Raw genomic sequence first — 21,477 nt, 5'->3', positions numbered from 1 at the left:
GTTGCTCTGTTGTTTTTCCGGATCATGTCCTCAAGGTCCGACTGCCTCAGACTTTTACTGCCTTTGATGCAGAATTGTCTGCGATCTTGCGGGCACTGGAGCAGATGAGACATTTTTCCTCTCCTAAATTTCTTGTCTGTTCCGATTCACTCAGTGCCCTTCACTCATTGCACCATTTGTATCCAGCAGATAAAATAGTCCAGACAATCCAGGATGCCCTCCTCCGACTACAGCGACTGGGGAAGGTTGTAGCTTTCTGCTGGGTTCTGTGGCATGTCGGCATTGCTGGGAATGAAAGGGCAGATCTCGCAGCCAAGGAGGCGTGTCTCGCCCCACAAGTCTCTCAGTGTGCTATCCCCCTGCACGCACTCACCTCGCTGTTGAGCTCCCGAGTCATGCGTCGGTGGGAGGATGAGTGGCTGGAAGTGACTGACAATAAGCTCCGTATAGTCAAGCCCACAACGCGTGTGTGGTGTACTTCCTTTCAGCCCCATCGACGGGACTAGATTGTCCTCACTCGGCTTCGAATAGGCCACAGCCCTATGACGCATGGCTTCCTGCTCCGGTGGGAGGACCCTCCAATTTGTGGTGCTTGTGGCGTTCAGGTCACTGTGCGCCAGGTTTTATTGGATTGTGTTTTATTTTCTGACCAGTGGGCCGCAGCTGACTTGCCAGCGGACCTGCCATCTCTTTTAGGCAACACTCGGACGAATGTGGTTAAAGTTTTAAAGTTCTGTGCCATGTCAAATGTTTTTACAAAGATTTTAGGGAGAGGATTTTAATTTGCTCACTGTGTGACAAGCTCGCCCACATTTTATGTAAGTGGCCAGCCAATGACGATTTCCTGTGGCATTCTTGTTGCTATGTTTTGCCTTTCCTTAGGTTTTACTTTCTTATGTAGCGTTATCCTTCTTTTCCTGCTTTCTTTGAGTGTGTGCTTCAGTTTTATTAGGTCTGCCCACATTCATTCCTTTTAATGTGTGTCAGGGCGCTGATGACCTCGATGTTGAGCGCCCATAAGCCCCAACACACATGTAAGTGGCCAGCCAATGACGATTTCCTGTGGCATTCTTGTTGCTATGTTTTGCCTTTCCTTAGGTTTTACTTTCTTATGTAGCGTTATCCTTCTTTTCCTGCTTTCTTTGAGTGTGTGCTTCAGTTTTATTAGGTCTGCCCACATTCATTCCTTTTAATGTGTGTCAGGGCGCTGATGACCTCGATGTTGAGCGCCCATAAGCCCCAACACACACACACACACACACACACACACACACACACACACACACACACACACCAGTGTGGATACTGGAAGGGTAATAATTTCCAGATTTTAACCAAACATTGTTATAAGTGTAAATCATTGAATAAAGGAAGGGCATATCTGTGACAGAAATAATGAAGGAACAAGTGGTGGTATGGAGGCCTCTGCAGCTGTTGAATTTTTTAGTCGATCTGTGAACAAAAGGGGTGTGTGTTACACTAAGTTCTTAGGTAATGGAGACTCAACTAACATTGTAGTAGCCACTCAGCCTTATGGTGAGAAGATTATCACAAAACTGGATTGTGTTGGTCATGTCCAGAAAAGGATGGGCACCAGGTTGAGGAAGTTGAAACAAAGTTTGAGAGACAAGAAACTTCCTGATGGTAAAACCATAAGAGGCAGGCTGACAGACAAAATGATTGATCAAGTACAGCAGTATTATGGAATGGACATTAGAAATACTACTGAGGATTTGTTGAAAATGAAGTAGGCAGTATGGGCTACCTTCTTCCACAGACTGTCAACTGATGAAAATCCAGTACACCACCTTTGCACTCCTGGACCTGATTCATGGTGCAATTACCGCAATGCCCAGTACTTACAGTTCATACAGCCATAAACATTCCATCCCAGCAGTCATAGATATTATAAAACCTATTTACAGAGACTTGGCAAATCCTGAATTACTGAAGAAGTGTCTGCATGGTCAGACTAAAAATCCCAATGAGTCGTTCAATAATTGTATATGAATTTGCTTACCAAAAAATGTTTTTGTTGGAATGAAGACATTAAAGGGGGACATTGGTAGGGTGAAAGTGCTGCAGCATATGGGAATTAATCCTGGAGCAAACTGCATCAGAGAACTTGAACAGATGGTCAGGGTTTGCATTGATAAAGCAGGGTATGCAGCACAGTTGTCCAAAAAGAAGAAAAAACATGGAAAAAGATCAAGAGGTTGATATACAGTACGGTGCAGGGAGCTTCTGAGTGACTAAAAATTAAAAAAAAAAAATAGGCATATATTAAGAGAGTTAGTCTTTTGAAACTTTAGAAGTCATTCTTGAAAATTTACATTTTCCCCTAAATATCAGAAACCACTTCGAGTATTCAAATTTTTAGGGAGTAATAACGTACATATCCTGAGAGAACATAATGTTATGTATAATTAAAATTGTGTGTACTTTTTTGTACATTATCCTAAATAATTTTAACTGTTTAATTAAAAAGTTGTATTTCTGAAGTAGTGTCTGAAATGCAATTATTGTACTTCAGTAGACTCAGAACACACAGTTTAATGTCATGTGAAAGTTTCATGTCAATGGGTAAAGTGGTTCCTGAAATACAGGGAAGCCAAGTCGTTAAATTTAACATAACCGGGATAGGGCGGTCCATCTCCCCTTAAGAGAAACTTAACAAGGGGGTGTTGCAAAAGAACGTATTATTTTTTTTTTATTTTGCCTCAAGGTAAGTATTTTTAGTTGATATTATATATTGTAGACGTCAAAGTAAATGATAATGTTAGAAAGCAGTTACATTTACATTGTAACTTGGGCAAATCCTGACATGTTGATTTTGGACTTCTCAAAGGAAAAAGCCATGCTACTTACACACTTCCCAAACTTGTTTAATAAGATTTCCCTTTGGTCACAATTTTTTCTCCATCAGACTATTCATATTCATGTAATAATGTCACAGAAGTGATTTCTGGCATGAAGAGGCCCTGTTAAGTTTCATTTCCATATTTCAGCAGCTCCGTAAAGTTACGTATTTTGTGAGTTGTGTTAATTTCACATATTGATGAAATTGATGATGAGCATCTCTAAATACACAAACTTTTATTTACAAGTAATGCTATACCACAGTTTCACGAAAAACATAATGGCACTTTATAAGGCAGTGTTCTTAACTCTAGACAGTGTCAGGGAGCCTCCACACAGTTGTTGCTTCACTGAAACATTCATTTGACAATGACAGTGGAAGAAAGTAAGTGTGTGAAGGCATAGGAAGCAATGCTAAATAATAGAAAGTGCAGCGTGAGTTATATCATTGTTTGCCTGCAGAAGAGGAGTGTAGGGTTTTTAAAAAGTCATTATTTGAAACCAAGAGGTGCATGTGGCCACATTTTATCCTTTCTCCTTTGTCATTCAGCTGATCTTTGGAACTCATGGATAATCTCAATATTGAATGTATGTTAAAAAACAGCATACAAAAAAGGAAATGTAACAACAAATCCAAAATTTCAAAACATAGTTTTTAATCTTTTTGTGCTGCTAAATTGTCATTAATTTTCCATTCAGTTAACTTTATACTGATTGTTTCGTTGCTCTGTTTATAAGCAGACCCTAAAATTGAGTTTGAAGAAAAAGTATCCTTGCTGTACCAAGTAACAGATGGAACCATCAAGAAACAATTTCAAACAATACCATCCGCCCTTTATCTCATCCTTCATATCAACTACTTTTCAGTATTGACAGTTTCTGTGACCATTCATGCTGCCCTTCTTCGTATATGTTCAATATCTCCTGTTGGACCTATTTGGTATGGATCTGACACACTGGAGCATTATTTTAGGCTGGGATGAACAAGTGATTCGTAAGCAATCGCTCTTATGGATCGACAGAATTTTCACATTATCGTCATTGAACTGAAGTTTTAGCACCTGCCTGACCAACAACCATACCTTTCTGGTCATTCCACTTTATATCTGTACAAATCTGTTACTTACGTATCTATAAGAGTTGACTGATTCCAATTACTGCTGTTGTAGTTGTAGGGTACCAAGTTTTTTTCATTCAGTGAAGTGCAGAATTTTAAATTTCTGAACACTGAAAGCCAGTTGCCAGTCCTTGCACTACTTAGAAATGCCTGCAAGATGTATGTAAATGTACGTGCTGCTTGTATCACCCAGTACTTCATTATAGATAATGTGACCATATTTTCTGAAGCAGAAAACAAACACTTCTCAACTGATCTCATTTTAAAAAATATAACCTTATTTATGTATTTATCATTAATAAACAAAATGATTATTAGAGTGAGTACTTAACATATTCATTAGGACAAAGGCAACGTTATTACAGTATACGAAATAATATTGTGTATTACATTACTATAAATATAATATGACAATTGTTCTGGCATTTATATCACTTATAAAAAATGTTGTTTATTGGACATATTTTTCTGAAGAATAAATTTTCTTCAGAAGTTTCTCATTCTGCCCAGAGTTATTGAAAAACTCAAGGCAACTGTATTTGAAATTGGTTGTGGTAAGTGACAATGCTTTCTATTGTATTTTTTTATGTTCATATTTTGCTCATGCTTGCAAAAACACACACACTAGGGGCGCATTAGTAAGATGGCAGTGATAATTCAAATTCTACTACCTTAGAAAAGCTGCTGAATAACTTTTGAGAAGAGAGATACTGAAACATTCCCTCATTATTCCACTAACCAACCTTGTATGCAGTAGCAATTTGCTTAACATAAACAACTTCGCTGAAAATGGTACTATCATTGATATTTGTTGATTCGGCAGATGCATTTCTAATCTTTGGCATACATATTTCAACGTAAGCTCATTTTAGAACATTGTTACGCAAGATCAATAAAAATGTGAGATAAAATTGTTCTCCTTTTTCTCTGTTCAGCTTGGAAAGAGCCATAGCTACTTCTACATTTCTTTTATGCTCACCTTCTACCTGGAGAACTGGCTGGTGAGAAGTTGTGGCTCGGTTATGGAAAAAAAATGGGTTTTCAAAAAAGGATACCTGTATTATCATTACTGTACATTTTTCTCTAAGAAAATAGGACTTCAGTCCTTCTTAAAGTGCAAGATCTCTTCAGTCATCTATTGTTCGCATCATGTAAGAAGGCAGTCCAATTTTCAGCCATTCTGCGCATCCCCGTCCACTAGCCACTGGCGGCCAATGATATTCATATTCATTCTCTTTCCAAGCGGCTCGCAGATAGTTACAGCTAGAGAGCAAGAATGTCACTCCTACATGCTGCACTGTTGCTGCACTTCGCGACAGTTTAATGATTCAGTCAACTACTAATGTTTTGGTTTCAATTTTTTTTCTTGCAGCAGTATAGATGTGTGAATGTGTATCTTGTAAATGTGCGATGAAAAACAAAAAAAAAAATGTCAGGTGATGGTGAAGTGCTTCACAAGTAAGCAAAGTGGATTATTTACCGCCTTTATAACTTTTTCAAACGTGAATTTAAAAGCAGGTCTACTACTGTGGACATTGAAGAAACACAAGGACAGACTCAGAACCATGCAAGAGAACTTTAGAGTGAAGTCAGAGCTGTAGGAACTATAGAAAGAGTTGGTTTCATGTCACCTGCTAAGCATCGAAATTGCAAGGAACCTGTAACGCAAAGTGCTTCATGTGATTGATGAATGCCCAACATAACAAAAATGTGTTACAGTTGTGCAGGCCTCAATGTTGACCACTTGGTCGAGATAAAGGGTTTTAAAGACATTGGTTCCAGATATGTTGAGAAGAGGGTTTTTAGTTCAAAGAAGTGACCTAGGTGCAGCATGAACTATATCCCATATAAAGATCCATGATAAAAGAAGAGGAGATAGGTCAACAGTGTATTACCTTGATGAAACATGGGTCAATTAGAATCCGTCCAAGATAATCTGCTGGAAAATGAGTGATGGTACTGGCAGTTTTAAAGGGATAGGTTCTCAGATAATTATTCTGCATGCTGACTCTTCATATAGTTTTATTTCTGAGAATAAACTTGTATTTGAGTGCAAGAAAAACAGCAGTGATTACCGTTCGGCAATGAATGCTGTCAGTTTTGTGACGTGATTTTCACAATTCTTGCCATATCTTGCTTCTGAGTCTGTCAATGCAAGTTATAATTTACTTGTTATAGAGAAACAATCAATTACAAACACCAAGAAACCATCAATTACAAACACCAGAAAAGCAGATATTTTTCCCCAACTTAAAAATAAAAATATTAAGCGCCGTATGAACCAGACTTGTGCCAATCTCCTGCAGCTTGTTAATTTATACTGTACAAGTCAGATGACAGAATGTACAAACTTGACTTCCTTGTATGTGAATGGGATCACACAGTTTTGCATTTACCCACATGCCCACTGTCATTGTAGCCCCATGGAATTAATTTGGGCTAAGGGTTTTAAGTCTATGTGGGAGGAAAAAAAATAAACAAACCACAACATTAAAGATAACATACAGTGAATCGCTTGTGCGTGAGGCAATAGACAAAGTCCCACCTGTAGCATGGGCACTGTGTGTGGCAAGCTGAGACGCTTCAGAAAGAATACTTTGACAGGGAAGTGATGATGGGTATAAGCCTTGAACCTCTATCATCATAAATTTAAAATTAGATTTTTCAGAAACAGACTCAAATAGAAGTGACGATGGTATTATGATGTAGACTTTGGAACAAAGTAATAATATTTCTTAGTTTTAAAGACTCGTGGTTTAAAAAAAATGTTTGTCCGCATATCAGTTCCATACATAATAATGAGAATGTACTAACTATTTTGATTAGGACTTTGTATCCTTTTAATTATGCAGACTATAATGTTAAACACATTGCCCAGGGAGTAGTTGAGCTTCTCCCACCATGTTGCAAACCTCTGTCATTTTCGAGGCACAAACTGGATAAGGCCCTAAAATGACAGTAACTGTTACCTGTCGCAATAACATTTGTTTATGATGTTATCAATCAGATTCCCTGGAGTTATTTGCAGATGATGGTTTTTTGCTTGTTCAATGGATTATATTGCGGTGTCTCACTGTAATATTGAACGTGTTAGTTTACACTAGTAACGCCCGTTAACAACAAAACATATGACAATTTACTGACCATTTTTACGGTAGTCTTTCCTACCAGTAATTCTTTTTTACACGCAGTGATTACACTTAACTATCGTCGAACACGTACACATGCACGCACACACCTTACACATTTTTAAAAATTCTATTGAGCAGAAGTAGTTGTTAAGCAAATATGATTTTGGTTTGTGCTTGAAGTTAATTTTGTTGTGTATTAAATGTTTACTTATAATGCAGTTCAAATTGCATTAAATGGTAATTATTGTAAGCATTTTCAATGTCGCTTTCAGAAGAATTGTACTTCACATCTTCACAAAGCATGTCAGCTGTTCTCACCTCCAGACATCACACAGAGTAAATCTGTGGAGCTGTGGCCGTGAATTAACATTTCTCTCATGATGATCAAAATTGGTTTTAGTATGTATTATTCCCCTCATAGATTTGAACTTATAAAACAATGTGCCGTAGGCAAATTAGCCTGACTGTTATCTACAACAATGTTGTTCGGCAATGTGGACTAAGTTTGCCAGCACTCTGCTGCCGCGCATGCGCAGTTCTCATCATCCCCCCCCCCCCCCCCCCCCCAATCCACTTCCTTTTCACTTTGACTATGTGCGGAAGTGCTGCTGTCCTAGGTGACGTGGGCTTTATTGTTACTGTAACCTAATAACTTTCTGTATTTAGTCTCAGAAAATCTGCAGAACTCCTTCAGTGATTCTGTACCAGGGGCGGTCAGGATTTCAGCCCGGGCCCCGAGTGCCAAAGCGCTCAGTTTCGCTTTACATTTCCCTCACCACCAAGCCGTGCTGTCTGAGTGCAAGGGGTGAGGGGGGCGAACAATGTATATCACAAACAAAACAAGTTTTCAATATTAATTAATTATTTTTTGCATGCTGAAGATGTATAATTTTTATCTGGTACAGGCGCAGACACTTTCAGAGGTTTGCACTCAAGTTGCCATCTAATCATGACTTATTTAGCTTCATAATCAAAAAATGGCCTTTAACACAAATGTTGATTGAAATATTGTAGCAGTTTTGCAACATCATTATGGTGACTTGTAAAATGTAGACGTCCAGGATAGTTACATCTGCACATGCAAGGGGCACTTTTAATTGAAACAGCAAATGGTCTTGAAAACAGATGTAAGATTGTCATTGTCACCAAACACTTTATAAAACTGTTGTAATTCTTTCAAAGCCACAATGAATTCATCAAACCTTGCACTTTCTTTAATGCCAGTGAGCTTAGGAAACTGGATTGCCTTTGCTTCTACAAAGCAATTTTCTTTTTAAATGCATCCCCATCACATCAGGAGGAAGTTACGGTGCAGTGTCGTAGTGTGGGAAAGTCTACTTAAAATATGAAGTCTGCTATCCACTACAGATGTTCTAATTTTTGTTCTTGCACTCTGTTTTTCTTCATAAATACAACAATCGGGAGATCAAAGTTAAAAAATCGTTCCAGGTGTGCCTCCTTGACTCAATAAAATGGTCCTTTGGAAAGTAATACCCCACTTTTTTTCTCAGAACATATTTATTGTTGAGCGTCAGAATTTGGTGACAATATACATCAACATGTCTTGTCCATGTACTATTTTTCTACAGAGTCTTCATCACGTTGTATGGCTATACGCCAATGCTGTGGAAGAGCACATATTCCCTGCTGGTATAAGCTCTTGTCCTGTAGGCGGAGCCGTGTTTTCATTGCATGACTGACACTCTTTGTCATCTTCAAAGAGTGTTCCTCATAGATAATCTTTAAGTGGCCCAAAGAGATGGAAGTCCGAGGGTGCCAGGTCTGGAATGTGGGGTGGATGAGGCAGTGATGTCCAACCCAATTTGGCGATGTGTTCCCAGGTTCTTAGAATTGTGTGTGGGCATGCATTATCTTGTTGGAGCAAGATTTCCTGCTGGATTCTTGTTCAGTTGAACACGGCGGAAACGGTTCTTGAGTCTTCATGTAGGCCTCGGAATTGATGGTTGACCCTTTTGACATCACAGCCATGAGAATGACGCAATCACAATACCAGAAGACTGTCTCCATGACTTTTCTGGCAGCGGGGAGGTTGTCTTGAATTTCTTCTTTTGTGGTGAATGAGGATGAGGCCACTCCATGGACTGCCTTTTTGTTTCCGGCGCAAAGCGGTGTACCAACTTTGGTACCCCGTAACGATCCGTGACAGAAAGGCCCCTCCATCTGTCTCAAAACACTCAAACAATTCAGATGAAAATGGCCTTTCTTTTAATCTTACGGTCCGCTGTGAGCATCACTTTGAAAATCCAAGAGTCTCAATCATTGCAGATGCACTTCCAATGCTGACCGAAATCTGTAGACTCAATTGTGGAGTTATGATGTGCCAGTTGGCATCTGCGCAATTCAGTATGTCTGGAGCAGTGGTTGTGACAGGACGTCTCGAGCGTGGCTGATCACGGAGCTCTATTTCTGCATATCCTGAGGTTGTAACTTTCTTTATCCATTGCCCAATTGTAGTCCTATCAACTGCAGCATTGCCACACACTGCACACAAGAATTCAATAACAGTACACTGCTTGTAATGCGAGTCTTATGTACACACTTCATTTCCATTGAAAACTGTTGCAAATGAAAATAGAATAATGAGTGACTTCAGAAATGTTTAATATTCATACCACCAGTTTCTTGAAGTGCTCCATGCCTGCAAATTTAGCACAAAGTGCTTCTATAATTTCTTTCTCTTTGTCATTGAAAGGTTTAAATTCCTTACCCATGGTACTATCTCACTTCATAGCAAATAAGCAGTACCCGTTCAATTCTCATCCTTCTCTTCTGTTACTCGCATTTATTTTGAAGGATTGTGATTGATTGCTAGACTGCATTTGTGTGCAAACAGCCACTAGACCTGTGAACGTCATTCATACCATGAACAAATAGCAAAGTGTAAACAGTGCTGACACCACGATTCTGCCAAAGTCTGAGAGTTGTGCCGACTGCAAAATGCTGCATCGCAATACTAAATGAAATGTCATGCTGTTCTGGGTATTTCCTATTAAAGCCAAGCTGCAGGCTTGACCTTGGCCTTCACATGGTACACAACGTGGCCAGCCCTGTTCTATGGGGCGTTTGTGTGAAAATGGTGGTAAATTTTGTGAATAACCATTTGTACATCAATAGGTATACAATCTGCAGCAGTCTTAATTGTGTTTTGCGCTATATCTGCTGCGCATTAAACCCCAAACATTTCACAAATTCTATACCATTTTAAGTTTGTGAAAAATATTTCTTGTTCTGTTACGTGTTGCTCCAACCAAGAACTATTGGTATTATTACCACAGAGCATGATTAGTTTGCTATTTAGGTGATTTTTTTTTTTTTTTTTTTTTTTTGCAAGCACATCAGTCAGGTAGTTGGTAACAGTATCTGCTGTTTCGCCGGAACGTCCATCAGGATCAAAAATTCTGACATGGACACCATGTAGTGATAAAAAGTACCTAATCATAACAGGAAAAAAAAACTCTCTCTCCCTCTCCCCATGATTGGGAGCATTTAACACTATAACATAACTGACTTCTTGTCACTCTTTTTGTAACATTTCACAAGGAGGGGTAGATATGTTCGAAACAATGGCTTCAGTCTTTGTGTGACTCAGAGAATTTCTGTTCAAAGCAGTGTCATTTGAGCAAAAACTATCATTTTCTTTAGCCATATGGTAAGCACAGGCTCCTTCAATCCCAGCCAACTGCAATTCAGTCTGTTGCTGAATTTGGCTAGAAAAATGAAGTTATGCTTTTGGATGACACAACAGCAATTTCTGTTTTTTTTATGTTTACTTGAATTTGGATGTTGCTCCATGACGTGTGCATAACTTAGTGTTACAAATGGTGCAATGAGCATCAGAATCTGACTGCATTATAAATTATAAGTAAAAAAGGTGTATTTGTTGATTTTTATGCATAATTATTGCAAGTTAATTCAAAGGTCTCTTATGAATTGCAAGTCCTATATCACATGCTAAGAAATTTACTTTTCTTCCAATGCAGCAGTGAGCATATACTGCCATTTTGTCATCTTTAATCTGTCATGGAACTGCTGAAACAATGAACATCACACTCCAACTGTTACTGAGAGATCGGAATTGAATTGCCAAAGTGAAGCACAGGAAACAAAACGTTGTCAGCATTGTGGTCATTTATATTTGTTTTTCATAACTAATTTTGTCCATCGACACAACTTTCATTCTTAGTATTATGGACATAAAGATTCAAATATGACGTGTGACAAAGTAATTAGACGTGTGTGTGTGTGTGTGTGTGTGTGTGTGGGGGGGGGGGGGGGGGGTTGTTGCTTACCGTTTTAGTTAAGTTTAGTGTTGTCTCCTTCAAAGTAGCTCCCTTCTGATTGCACACACTTTTTTCAGCACTTCTGACATTGTTGGTAACATTTCTGGAACTCATCTTCTGTGATATCCTCCAACACCCTTGTCACAGGTTTTTGGAAATCTTGTGTTGTTTGAAAATGGTGTCCCTTGACTGCTGTTTTGACTCTTGGAAATAGAAAAAAGTTGCATGGAGCGATATCTGGTGAATAAGGTGGCTGTGGTAGTACTGAAATTTGTTTTGAGGTTAAAAATTGTTGCACTGACAGAGCAGTATGGGATGGTGCATTATCGTGATGCAGAATGCAATAATCAGCAATGTTGACATGGACATGAACTCTTTTACGAAGTCTTTCTAAAATTTCTTTGTAGTAATATTGGTTAACTGTTTGTCCAGGAAGCACTCACTCTTTATGAACAATTCTGTTGGAATCGAAGAAGCACATAAGTATGCATTTCACTTTTGACTTTGACATGCGAGTTTTTTTGGTTGGGTGATCCCTTTGACCTCATGACAAAGCCTTCTGAAGCTTACCGTAAGTAGTCTCATTTTCACCCAATTTAACGCAAAAAGAAATGGCATACCATTGCACAATATTATGTGGTTCCATTTCCGTGACAAGACACACAAACACGTGTTACCTTATTAACAGCACAACTCACGACTGAGCAGTTGCATCGATGTGCCGCTTGGACTAGAAGCAGCTTATAGACCAAGGTCAAAGATATTGTGCCTAGGCAAGCCTGCAGGGTTGCCACATCCTGCAAAGAAAATCAGTCTCATTGCTTTATTGTCGCACCTCGTATTATGTAGTATAACAAAGAGAATAAAAAATAAATGCCATTTTCTAACAAAATGGGGCAAAGTCGCATACTGGCAAAATCTTTCAGGACACCAGGAATGAATGTTGAAAAACAGTACTGGCCTTTCCAAAAAAGGACATCTGGTCATTTTATCATAGGTGATTGCATCTTATGAGATTACATTAATGTTGTCTGCAACATCATTAATACATGAGAGGCTGCTGAAAAGTAGTGCCTATGAATTATGTGAAAGCCATTAAAGCTTTCTAAATAAAACAAACAATAATAACATTCTACACCAACAGTGTAGGAGAAGACAGATTACTACCTACTGTTAAGAAGACACGTCAAGTTGCAGACAGGCATAATGAACACACACACACACACACACACACACACACACACACACACACACACACCTGCCAACTCCAACATCTCGGGCCAGAATGAAACATCTCGTGAGATGCAAGCAGCAATCTGGAGGGGGTGGGGAAGGGGAAGGGATAGTAGTGTACAGGTGGGGAGAGAAACAAACCCTGTCTTGTCAAGTGTGCAGGGACTAGACTGCCAACAGGCACAGTGTCAGAATTTTGTTTGGCAGGAAGGTGGAGCAAAGAAGGAGAGGAGTGGGGAAAGATGAGCAGATGATTTGGCAGAGGGCGGGTGGGACACGAGAACGGGGAGGAAATGATAGGACAGAGGGGATGCAGGGTGTGGGGACAGTATGTTACCACAGGTTGAGGCTAGGACAATTACAGGAGCAGAGAATGTGTTGTAAGGATAATTCCTATGCATGCTGTGTGTGTGTACGTACTTCCTTCCAACTATTCGACACAGTTTCTTGTTGGAGGGATGTTTGTTATGTATTTATTAAAATGGAAGCTAACTGAACCACAAATTCCATACAGGACGCGACAGACCCATAGGTCACTGGAGCCAAGATTAATTTTAGCTGTTTCTCAATGCCACTGGCAATTAATGTCCATTTCACCCATGTTTGCTGTGGTGTGAGCTGTGAATTAGGGCATTACTTCTCCATTGTCCTTAGTAAAGAAATTTGCAATAAGATTTGGATACAGTAGTCATTCAAGGCTTCGCACGTTACTCTCTTAACAGCTAAATTTGTTTTATTCAGCATATATCTAGTTATAGCCCTATCCTGTATTTTACACCTACTGTGCAGAAGTCACTATTTCTCTAGAACTTTCTTCATAGTGACTATACCATGGATCATTCCTTTCACGATAATTGTGTTCTTCTATATACGTAGCTATTCATGCATCATCCTTTAAAATTGAGTCAGAGTTCTACTACAATCTCCTGTGTAGAGGTAAATGTTGGTAAATTGTTCTTGGCTATGTGACATGACTGTTTCCTGATCGAATTTATGATATATGTAATTCATCCCCCTTGATTTAGCTGCTTTTTGTACTGTAGTTGTCACTGTTGACAACTACCTCACAGTCACTATAATCCTTCAGTATGGATATCCTGGAAGAGGGCAGTCCTACTTGTTGCCATTATGTCTAATATATTTCCAACATGAATGGGTTTCTGAACTAAATGTTGTTAGTTTTCAGAGAAGGCATTTAGTTACTTATTGCAGGATATCGTGTCATGTCCACCACATTAATACTCTTTAATTTCCCATACCGGTTACTGGGCAAATTGTTGACAGTTTAACTCATAATAACAAACTGCAGTTTTGTCTGAAGTTTTTGGTTATGTCTGTTATGTTAAAGATCCAATCAAGTTTACGCTCACATTTGATATTGGCTCTTGTCTGCAACTTCAATTTCTATCTTGTTTGACGTAAGTTTCATGTCTGCTGCACCACCTACATTTCCCATTAGCCTATCCATTCTATATGAATTTAGATTTACCCCAAAATTCTTACTACAGTCAATTTTATACTTTAGCCAGCTTCTGTAACTGTTATCATATGAGCTCCACAGCTTTTTAAGGCTGCTTTAAATCCAGGTACTTGACTGTGAAAGTGTAATCTTTCACTGGAATTTTGATATATTTGAACTGATAATAGTTAAGAGAGCCCTACCCTTACGTGCTTTCTTCCTCAGGACAGCAGGTTTCTCAACAAATTAAGTGCTTTCTGCAGAGACAGCAGTATCCATTTTAGAGGACAAGACTTGAGAGGTGCCTTTTGTATCTCTACTGCATTCCTCTCAGCAACTCATCCAACACGCACATTCACAAAAATTTCCAATTGCTGGAGAGCAGTCAGAGCAATTTCCAGCTGCTTTTGAACAGCATCCACAGTGAGGCTGCATTATTGCTGCTGCAATGTGCATCAGAACACTAAACAATAAACTTTAAATCACACTCAGTAGTATTGGTTTAAGTTTTGGATTTGTTGTGCTACAAGTATTGCATGTTTCCTGTAAAATTTGAAGCTTCATCACCCAAGAAATTGGTTGGGTAAAATAATGAATGAAAAACCTAGGATAAAATTTACACGATCTTCCTCAAACTTTTTTTCCTTCTTCAAGGCTATGCTCACTCACAAACTCGTATAACAATGCTGAGAACAGTGTAAATGTACAATAAATACTGATAAAAATTACTACTATAGAACGGTATATGGTAAGACTGTTATAATGTGCGCAAAACAAAATATGGCAACACAGAGGTTGAATTTGTAATTGTGATCATAATACCTCAAACGCTGACTCGAAGAATTAGATCAATGAGTAGAAAAAGTGAAAATATTATTTCAACAGAAGGTCAAATTTACTATGGAATGCATTATGCACAACACTCATTAACATCTGAAAAATTTCAAAAGTACAACTTCTTCATATAAATAGACAGTGTAATTTGGGGACGACTGGTTATGAGTGAGGATACTGTTGTTCCTACAAAACACACATTAAGTTGACAAGTAGTAGAAATTTGAATGTGATCTGGCACACATGGTCACACAGGAAGTAAACTTATATATGTACATAAATGTCTGAAATGCATGGATGAATTATTATTATTTTAACTCTGCTTATGTTGTGAAATCTATGGTAACCCTTCCACAAAAACTCTTTAAACTTAGAGGACTCTGAATTGCAGCATGTAACTATGGCAGTGCATGAGAAACAATGTGCTGTAATCAAGTTCGATTTTAAGAGTTTGTGCCACACGTGGAGTACCCTCTCCTTCAGAATGACAATGCCAGACAGCACCCAAGTACTGCAGTAATCAGACATCTTGAGTTCACTTTCATGGATCATCCTCTTTAAAGTCCCAATTTGGCCCCCATCCGATTTTCATCTCTTTCAAAACAGAAAGAACACCTTCAGTTGTGGCTCTGTCAAAAAAAGGTCAAACATTCTACAATGACAGTTGAACAAGCCGGTCTCTTATTGGGAGAAATTGTGTTCGACGTCAGTGTGACTATTGTTGAAAATTAAATATGTAGACATGAATATATATGTAGAATGTTGATAAAGTTTGTTTGATTTAAAAAGCTGCAAGTTTTTTCAAATAAAAAATTCAGAGGCCTCACTTTTCAGCACACCCTTGTACACTAACTTGTTGAAGATGAACACTGCGTCAGTTTATAAAGTGAAAATAATCTTTGAGCACCAACAAAGCTGACCTTCCTCTCGGGGTGGCTGACCGTGTTAATTCTTTTCCTAGAGTTGGTACTTTAACCACAATTGCAGTTCATATTTTTATTATTTGCCCTGTACTTAATGAGCTTGTTTCTAATATATTTCTTAATGTCATTCTATATTTTGTCTTAGTGTATTTTTAATACATTTGCTGTTTTTAAGTAAATAAAATGCTTCTCCTCTGAGATCACATTTGTTAGAGAGGCTATAACTAAAATGTAGTTCTCATATGTTGTTTAAGAACTGTTGTATAGATCACCTTTTACTGAAGTTTCTCAGTTTTAGACATTTATTCTTGACTTTCTTTTGTTGTTTTAGAAAGTAAAAATCCTTGAATTTGATCGAGCAAATTTTCACATTAAAGCTCGAGGATATGGTGAAGAATTCCAACTAGGGAAGCATCCACAGGGCACAGAAGTGAAAGCAATTACCTATTCAAACATGCAGGTTCATGATAATGAAGGACAGCATGAAGTGTTTGTAATTATTGATATTTAAAAAAAAATTGCATCAAAGTGTACAAAACTTAGACTTAAGCACATAGCTCATTTTATGAGCCATTCTTATGTACAGAACAGTGATGTTACAGTGGTTTGTGTCACCTGCTCTTGTTTTGTACCACATACTATTTCAATATTATCGTTTCTTCATACATGTGTCAGTTACACTTGCTTGTAGACATGCCCTGTGAATAAAAGCTTTTATGTAAATATGTGCCACATTTCACATGATCCTGACAGTCTGGAAAGCTGTTAACAATTCTTTAAATTTCACATTGTGAACGTGTGAAAACAAGGTAATATTTGCCATGGTGACAATCATTTGTCAGATTCCTATCATCGCACACTTTTTTCCAGCATAATTAAATGACCTAACAAGTCTTTTTTTCCTACTTTAGAAATTTTCTGTATTATCTATTTTTATATTGTCATGCAAAGACATGGAGTTGTCACACAGTTATCCATGTATACATTTTTAATGTCCTCTGTTTCAAAGCTGAACAAAACATCAACTATAATTTCAGAGCTATGGATGATTCTTTTAGAGTCAAAAGGTGCTGAATGGAAATTTAGTTTATTGAAAGCCAATATATAACAAGATACAATAAAATTTCCTCTTGGCCTAAGAAAGGCCATTTTCTTTTCAGCACAAATGACTTATCTGTTGTCACAAATCTGGGTCGGGGATACCAGGAGAAAAATCAGCTTTGAAGGATTAAATACTCAGATGCAGTAGGAGAATATGATTGGATAACAAACACTAAGGTAAGATAGGGGATCAGAAAATATGGGTACATCTGAGAGTAATTAACCATAACTGGACAACCAAACACCATGAGAAAATGCAGGTAAAAAGTAGCCACCAACTCTGTTAACATGTAGAATGTTAAGAGGAAATAATTACAACTAAAAATTGTACATTCCAGGAAAGTAAGAAAACTTTAGGACTTCAGAGGATCATCATTCATTTGAAAATATAAGAAAATACAAAACTGCAAATTTAGGTGGGCAGGGGCATTGCACTGAAAAATTAATATCTAATGATACTTAAATACTGTAACTGCATCACATAAAACAATTTCAATTCCCTATGAGTTGCAGTTGATTAAGCACATAAAGAGTTTTTAAACAATTTTGTATTTCCTTTTGAAGTGTTTAACACATCACAGAACAGATTGTTCTAATTGCTGCAAGCAGGGATGATGAAGGATACGTGCCACTTAATTACAACTCGTTAGTCATGCAACATTTCTATTTCATTTGCATATTTTTTTATTTATTTTAAAGTGCTCCTATTCTTCAAAATAAGTTTGACAGGTCATGATCTCCAGTCTTTCTAGTTAGCTGGAAAATTATGCCGCCCCGCCCCCCCCCCCACCAAAACACACACACAGGGAAATACCATTAAAGATCTCAGAAAGTAAAATGAGTGCCTATCAGTCACTTGAAACTGAGTGGGGGAAGGTGGATGGAGGACTTTGACTGTAAAACTTCAGAGAAAGTCTTATGGAACAATCTAAGATACTTGGAAAGTACTGCTCCAGTGTTAAGTCCTTACCAAATAGAGCTGACATCAAATGAATACTGAAATGAACTGTGAGGATCATGCACTTGGTGTAGCCTGTATGAAACCTTTGAAGAAATATTACATGATTGTGGGGAAGTTTAAACTGTTAGTGTCAAAGAGAGAGTGTCCAGGGTTGACGACATGTTAAGAAAACGGACTAGGATATGTATTAAATACGGTGGCAAAAGAAGCTAATTTTTCTCTAACTTCATTTATGAATGGAATACCAAGAGAAGGGTTAATACCGTTAGAAAGGTTACCTCAATGGTGCACTGCATAGGTATTTGCATAATGTTTATCTATAAGGACATAAATACAAGGCAAAAACCAGAAACTACTTAAAGTTTCCCTGACATGAGTATTCCATGAGATTTGGGGCTTGCAGCCAGATGACTCTCGCCACAATATTTCAGCTAACAACGTACCAGCTTCAGATGAGCACCATACTGGAGACTGCTGATGCATTTCGCCGACTTAATATTGAAAATTGGTGTGGTGACACATGCACACAGGTTTTCACTGCATGATCACTCTGATCAATATCACATCACTGTGGTCCCTCCTGTCACTTGCACTCATTGCAGCATGGAAATCCAGCTCATTTACTTTAAAGCTTTCTTTCTTCTTGTTACAACTATTGTCATTTTTATGACTTTCAGTGGCTTCCCCAAACCCTTTTCCACAGTGAGAATTGAGGTGTACACAAATGAAGTAGGTCTCATGCAGCACATGCTTCACCATGGCTGATTTCTCCGTCTGTAATACCCGTTATGCTCATGAACTCTTATTGCTGTATCTTCCAGTCATTCCAGCTTGACTTTTCCACATATGTAGCATACACTTTACGGTGCCCGTCACCCTATGTACATATTGGACATATCTTAGTGTGATGTGACACATAAGAACTTGTGGAGTACCCACTGTTTGTCAGAACAGATGTAGTTTGTTGGATTGAACGAGGGGGGAAAGGGACCAAACAATGAGGTCATCAGTCACTTGTTCCGAATAAAATAATGCCACAAGAGTGAGAATAAAATAAACGAGACTGACAACTCAAAACAGAATGAAAGGAAAAAAAATCACAAGAATGATGAAGGACAACAAACATGTAAATGGACGAAAGGGGACAAGAAAACCACAGAAACGCAAGAAACGTGATGAAGAGATTAAAACAACAAAGCGGATTACCCTGGCTGGCTGACCATGAGAATAAAAAAAAGAAGCCAGCCGCTCTGCAACACATTAAAACCTCCACCCTAGATGCACTAGGGTGGAGGACACAGGACATGTACTAAAACTTAGATCAAATAATAAAACCCACATTCACAAATAAAACGTAGAACTAAATCAGCTGATGAGGCATTGTCAGATAAAATTAGCAGCAACGAGTACGACAACCCAAGATTTCGTCGCTGGGCAGTCAAAGTGGGACAGTGCACCAGAATGTGGCCCACTGTCAACCAGATGCCGCATCGACACTGATTCCCTGCAAGAGGCCCACACATTCGTAGTCTCCTTAATGTCGTGCAGTTTGTTGTGTATACTGTTATGCCATTCCGTCTCCCAAAGCCGAAAAACACTACGGCATAAGTCAGAACACAGGTCAAGTTCAGAGATGCCCATCTCCAGAAGCAGTTTCTGCGTGGCCTCTTTGGCCAGCCTGTCAGCAAGTTCGTTGCCTGGGACATCCTGGGGTCAACACAAACACCACTGAATGACGGGACTGGTCCAGGGCATAGATGGACTCCTGGATGGGCGCTACCGAAGGATGGTGAGGGTGGTACTGGTCGATAGCTTGTAGACTGCTGAACGAGTCAGTACACAGAAGAAACGATTCCCCAGGACATGAAAGGATATACTGCAGTGCATGAGAGATGGCTATCAGCTCTGCAGTGAATACACTACAGCCATCAGGCAAGGAATGCTGTTCAAAAATGGCCTCTGTGGACGTAGCCGAAGCCAACACGACCATGAGCCATCGAGCTGTCGGTGTAAACCACTTCAGAGCCGCAGAACACGCCAAGAATCGAGAGGAAGGCACAGCGAGCGACAGGAGTAACTGAGTCCTTAGGGTCATGCAAAAGTTCCAGACAAATCTGCGGCCTAGGTGTACACCATGGAGGTGTATGAGGATGAACCTGGATGGGAGGTGGTAAAGGGAAGGACTCCAGTTCGGACAGAAGGGATCTCACGCGAACCGCAATCGTTAGCCCTGACCTGGGCCGATGTGGGAGATGAACTACCGCAGGTGGAAAAAGGAGACGGTAATTCAGATGATCAGGAGAACTACGAATGTGTGCAACTTAACTGGTGAGTAGTTGTGCAACAGCCTCCACCAGGACACTGGTGACAGGATTCATTCTAAAAGCTCTCGTCGCCAGGTGAATGCCACAGTGGTGCACTGGGTCGGGTACACACAATGCTGAGGGTTCCACTGAACCATAAACCAGACCCCGTAGTCAAGGCGGGATTGAACAAGGGCTTTGTACAGCTGCAGCTGAGCAGAGTGATCTGCACCCCAGTTGGTGTTGCTCAGGCAGCGGAGGACACTGAGGTGCTGCCAGCACTTCCGCTTAAGCAGACAAGGGTGAGATAGCCAAGTCAATCAGGTGTCGAAAACCAGTCCTAAGAACCGATAATTCTCCACTACAGTGAGTGGATTGTCATGATAAATCGTACAACGCCGACAGAAGTGCATGATACACAACTTAGCAGCCGAAAACTGGAAGCTGTGGGCTAGAGCTCATGATTGCACCTTGTGGATGGCTCCCTGTAGTTGCCTCTCAGCAACACCAGTACTGGTGGAGCAGTATGAAATGCAGAAGTCGTCACCAACTTTGACACTGACAGTGCGGAGTAACAGGAAATTCTGGATAAAAATCAGGAACAGGCCTGTGAGATCCAACCTGTATGTGGCAGGGATATGGTGTCCCAGATGGTGACATACGCTTTTTATCCATTAAAAAAAGACGGCAACAAAGTGTTGGGGTCTGGAAAAGGCTGTTCGGATAGCAGACTCAAGGGACCCAGTGGTAGAGCGACCTAGGCAGCAGCGGCCCCAACATGGAGCCAGCAGGCCATGTCTCCAGGACCCAACCCAACCACACCATACGTTTCAGCAACTTACAACCAATGTTGGTGAGGCCAATGGGCCAATAGCTATCCACATCAAAGAAAGGTTTTTATTGGGTTTGAGCACTGAAACGATAGTGCTCTCCTGCCATTGCGATGGAAAGACGCAATCACACCAGATTCAGTTGAAGATGATGATGAGATGGCGCTTGTAGTCAGACGAAGGATGTTTTATCATCTGACTATGTATCCAATCCGGCCCAGGAGCTGTGTTGAGGCAATGTCCAAGTGCGCTGAGGAGCTCCCACTCTGTAAATGGGGCGTTATAGAGTTCACTGTGGTGTGTAGCGAATGAGAGGACAGGACTTTCCTTTCCTTCCGCCGTTTGAGGGTGCAAAAGGCTGGGGGGTAGTTCTCCGATGCAGAGGCTCGAGCATAGTGCTCAGCAAAGTTCTCGCCAATCGTGTT

The 21,477-nt window shown here is 39.5% G+C and overlaps 1 protein-coding gene and 1 long non-coding RNA gene across 4 annotated transcripts in view; one reads left to right on the top strand and one right to left on the bottom strand.

Moving 5' to 3' along the window:
* Positions 1-4,177, bottom strand: part of LOC126458149 (uncharacterized) — a 54,030-nt gene extending 49,853 nt beyond the window's left edge. Inside the window, exon 1 of the long non-coding RNA XR_007585584.1 lies at positions 3,987-4,177. This is a non-coding gene — a long non-coding RNA (uncharacterized LOC126458149). The remainder of the gene's footprint in view (positions 1-3,986) is intronic.
* Positions 1-16,580, top strand: part of LOC126458148 (protein archease) — a 109,637-nt gene extending 93,057 nt beyond the window's left edge. For all 3 annotated transcript variants that reach the window (XM_050095003.1, XM_050095004.1, XM_050095006.1), the window contains one exon: positions 16,189-16,580. In XM_050095003.1, coding sequence (XP_049950960.1) covers positions 16,189-16,368 — 180 coding nt within the window. In that variant the 3' untranslated portion in view covers positions 16,369-16,580. The remainder of the gene's footprint in view (positions 1-16,188) is intronic.
* The last annotated feature ends 4,897 nt before the right edge of the window (positions 16,581-21,477 follow it).

The sequence above is a fragment of the Schistocerca serialis genome, chromosome 2 (genome assembly GCF_023864345.2).
Source record: "Schistocerca serialis cubense isolate TAMUIC-IGC-003099 chromosome 2, iqSchSeri2.2, whole genome shotgun sequence".
Taxonomy (NCBI): Eukaryota; Metazoa; Arthropoda; class Insecta; order Orthoptera; family Acrididae; genus Schistocerca; species Schistocerca serialis.
Note: the sequence above shows the minus strand (reverse complement) of the source record. Positions and strands in the feature narration are given on the sequence as shown.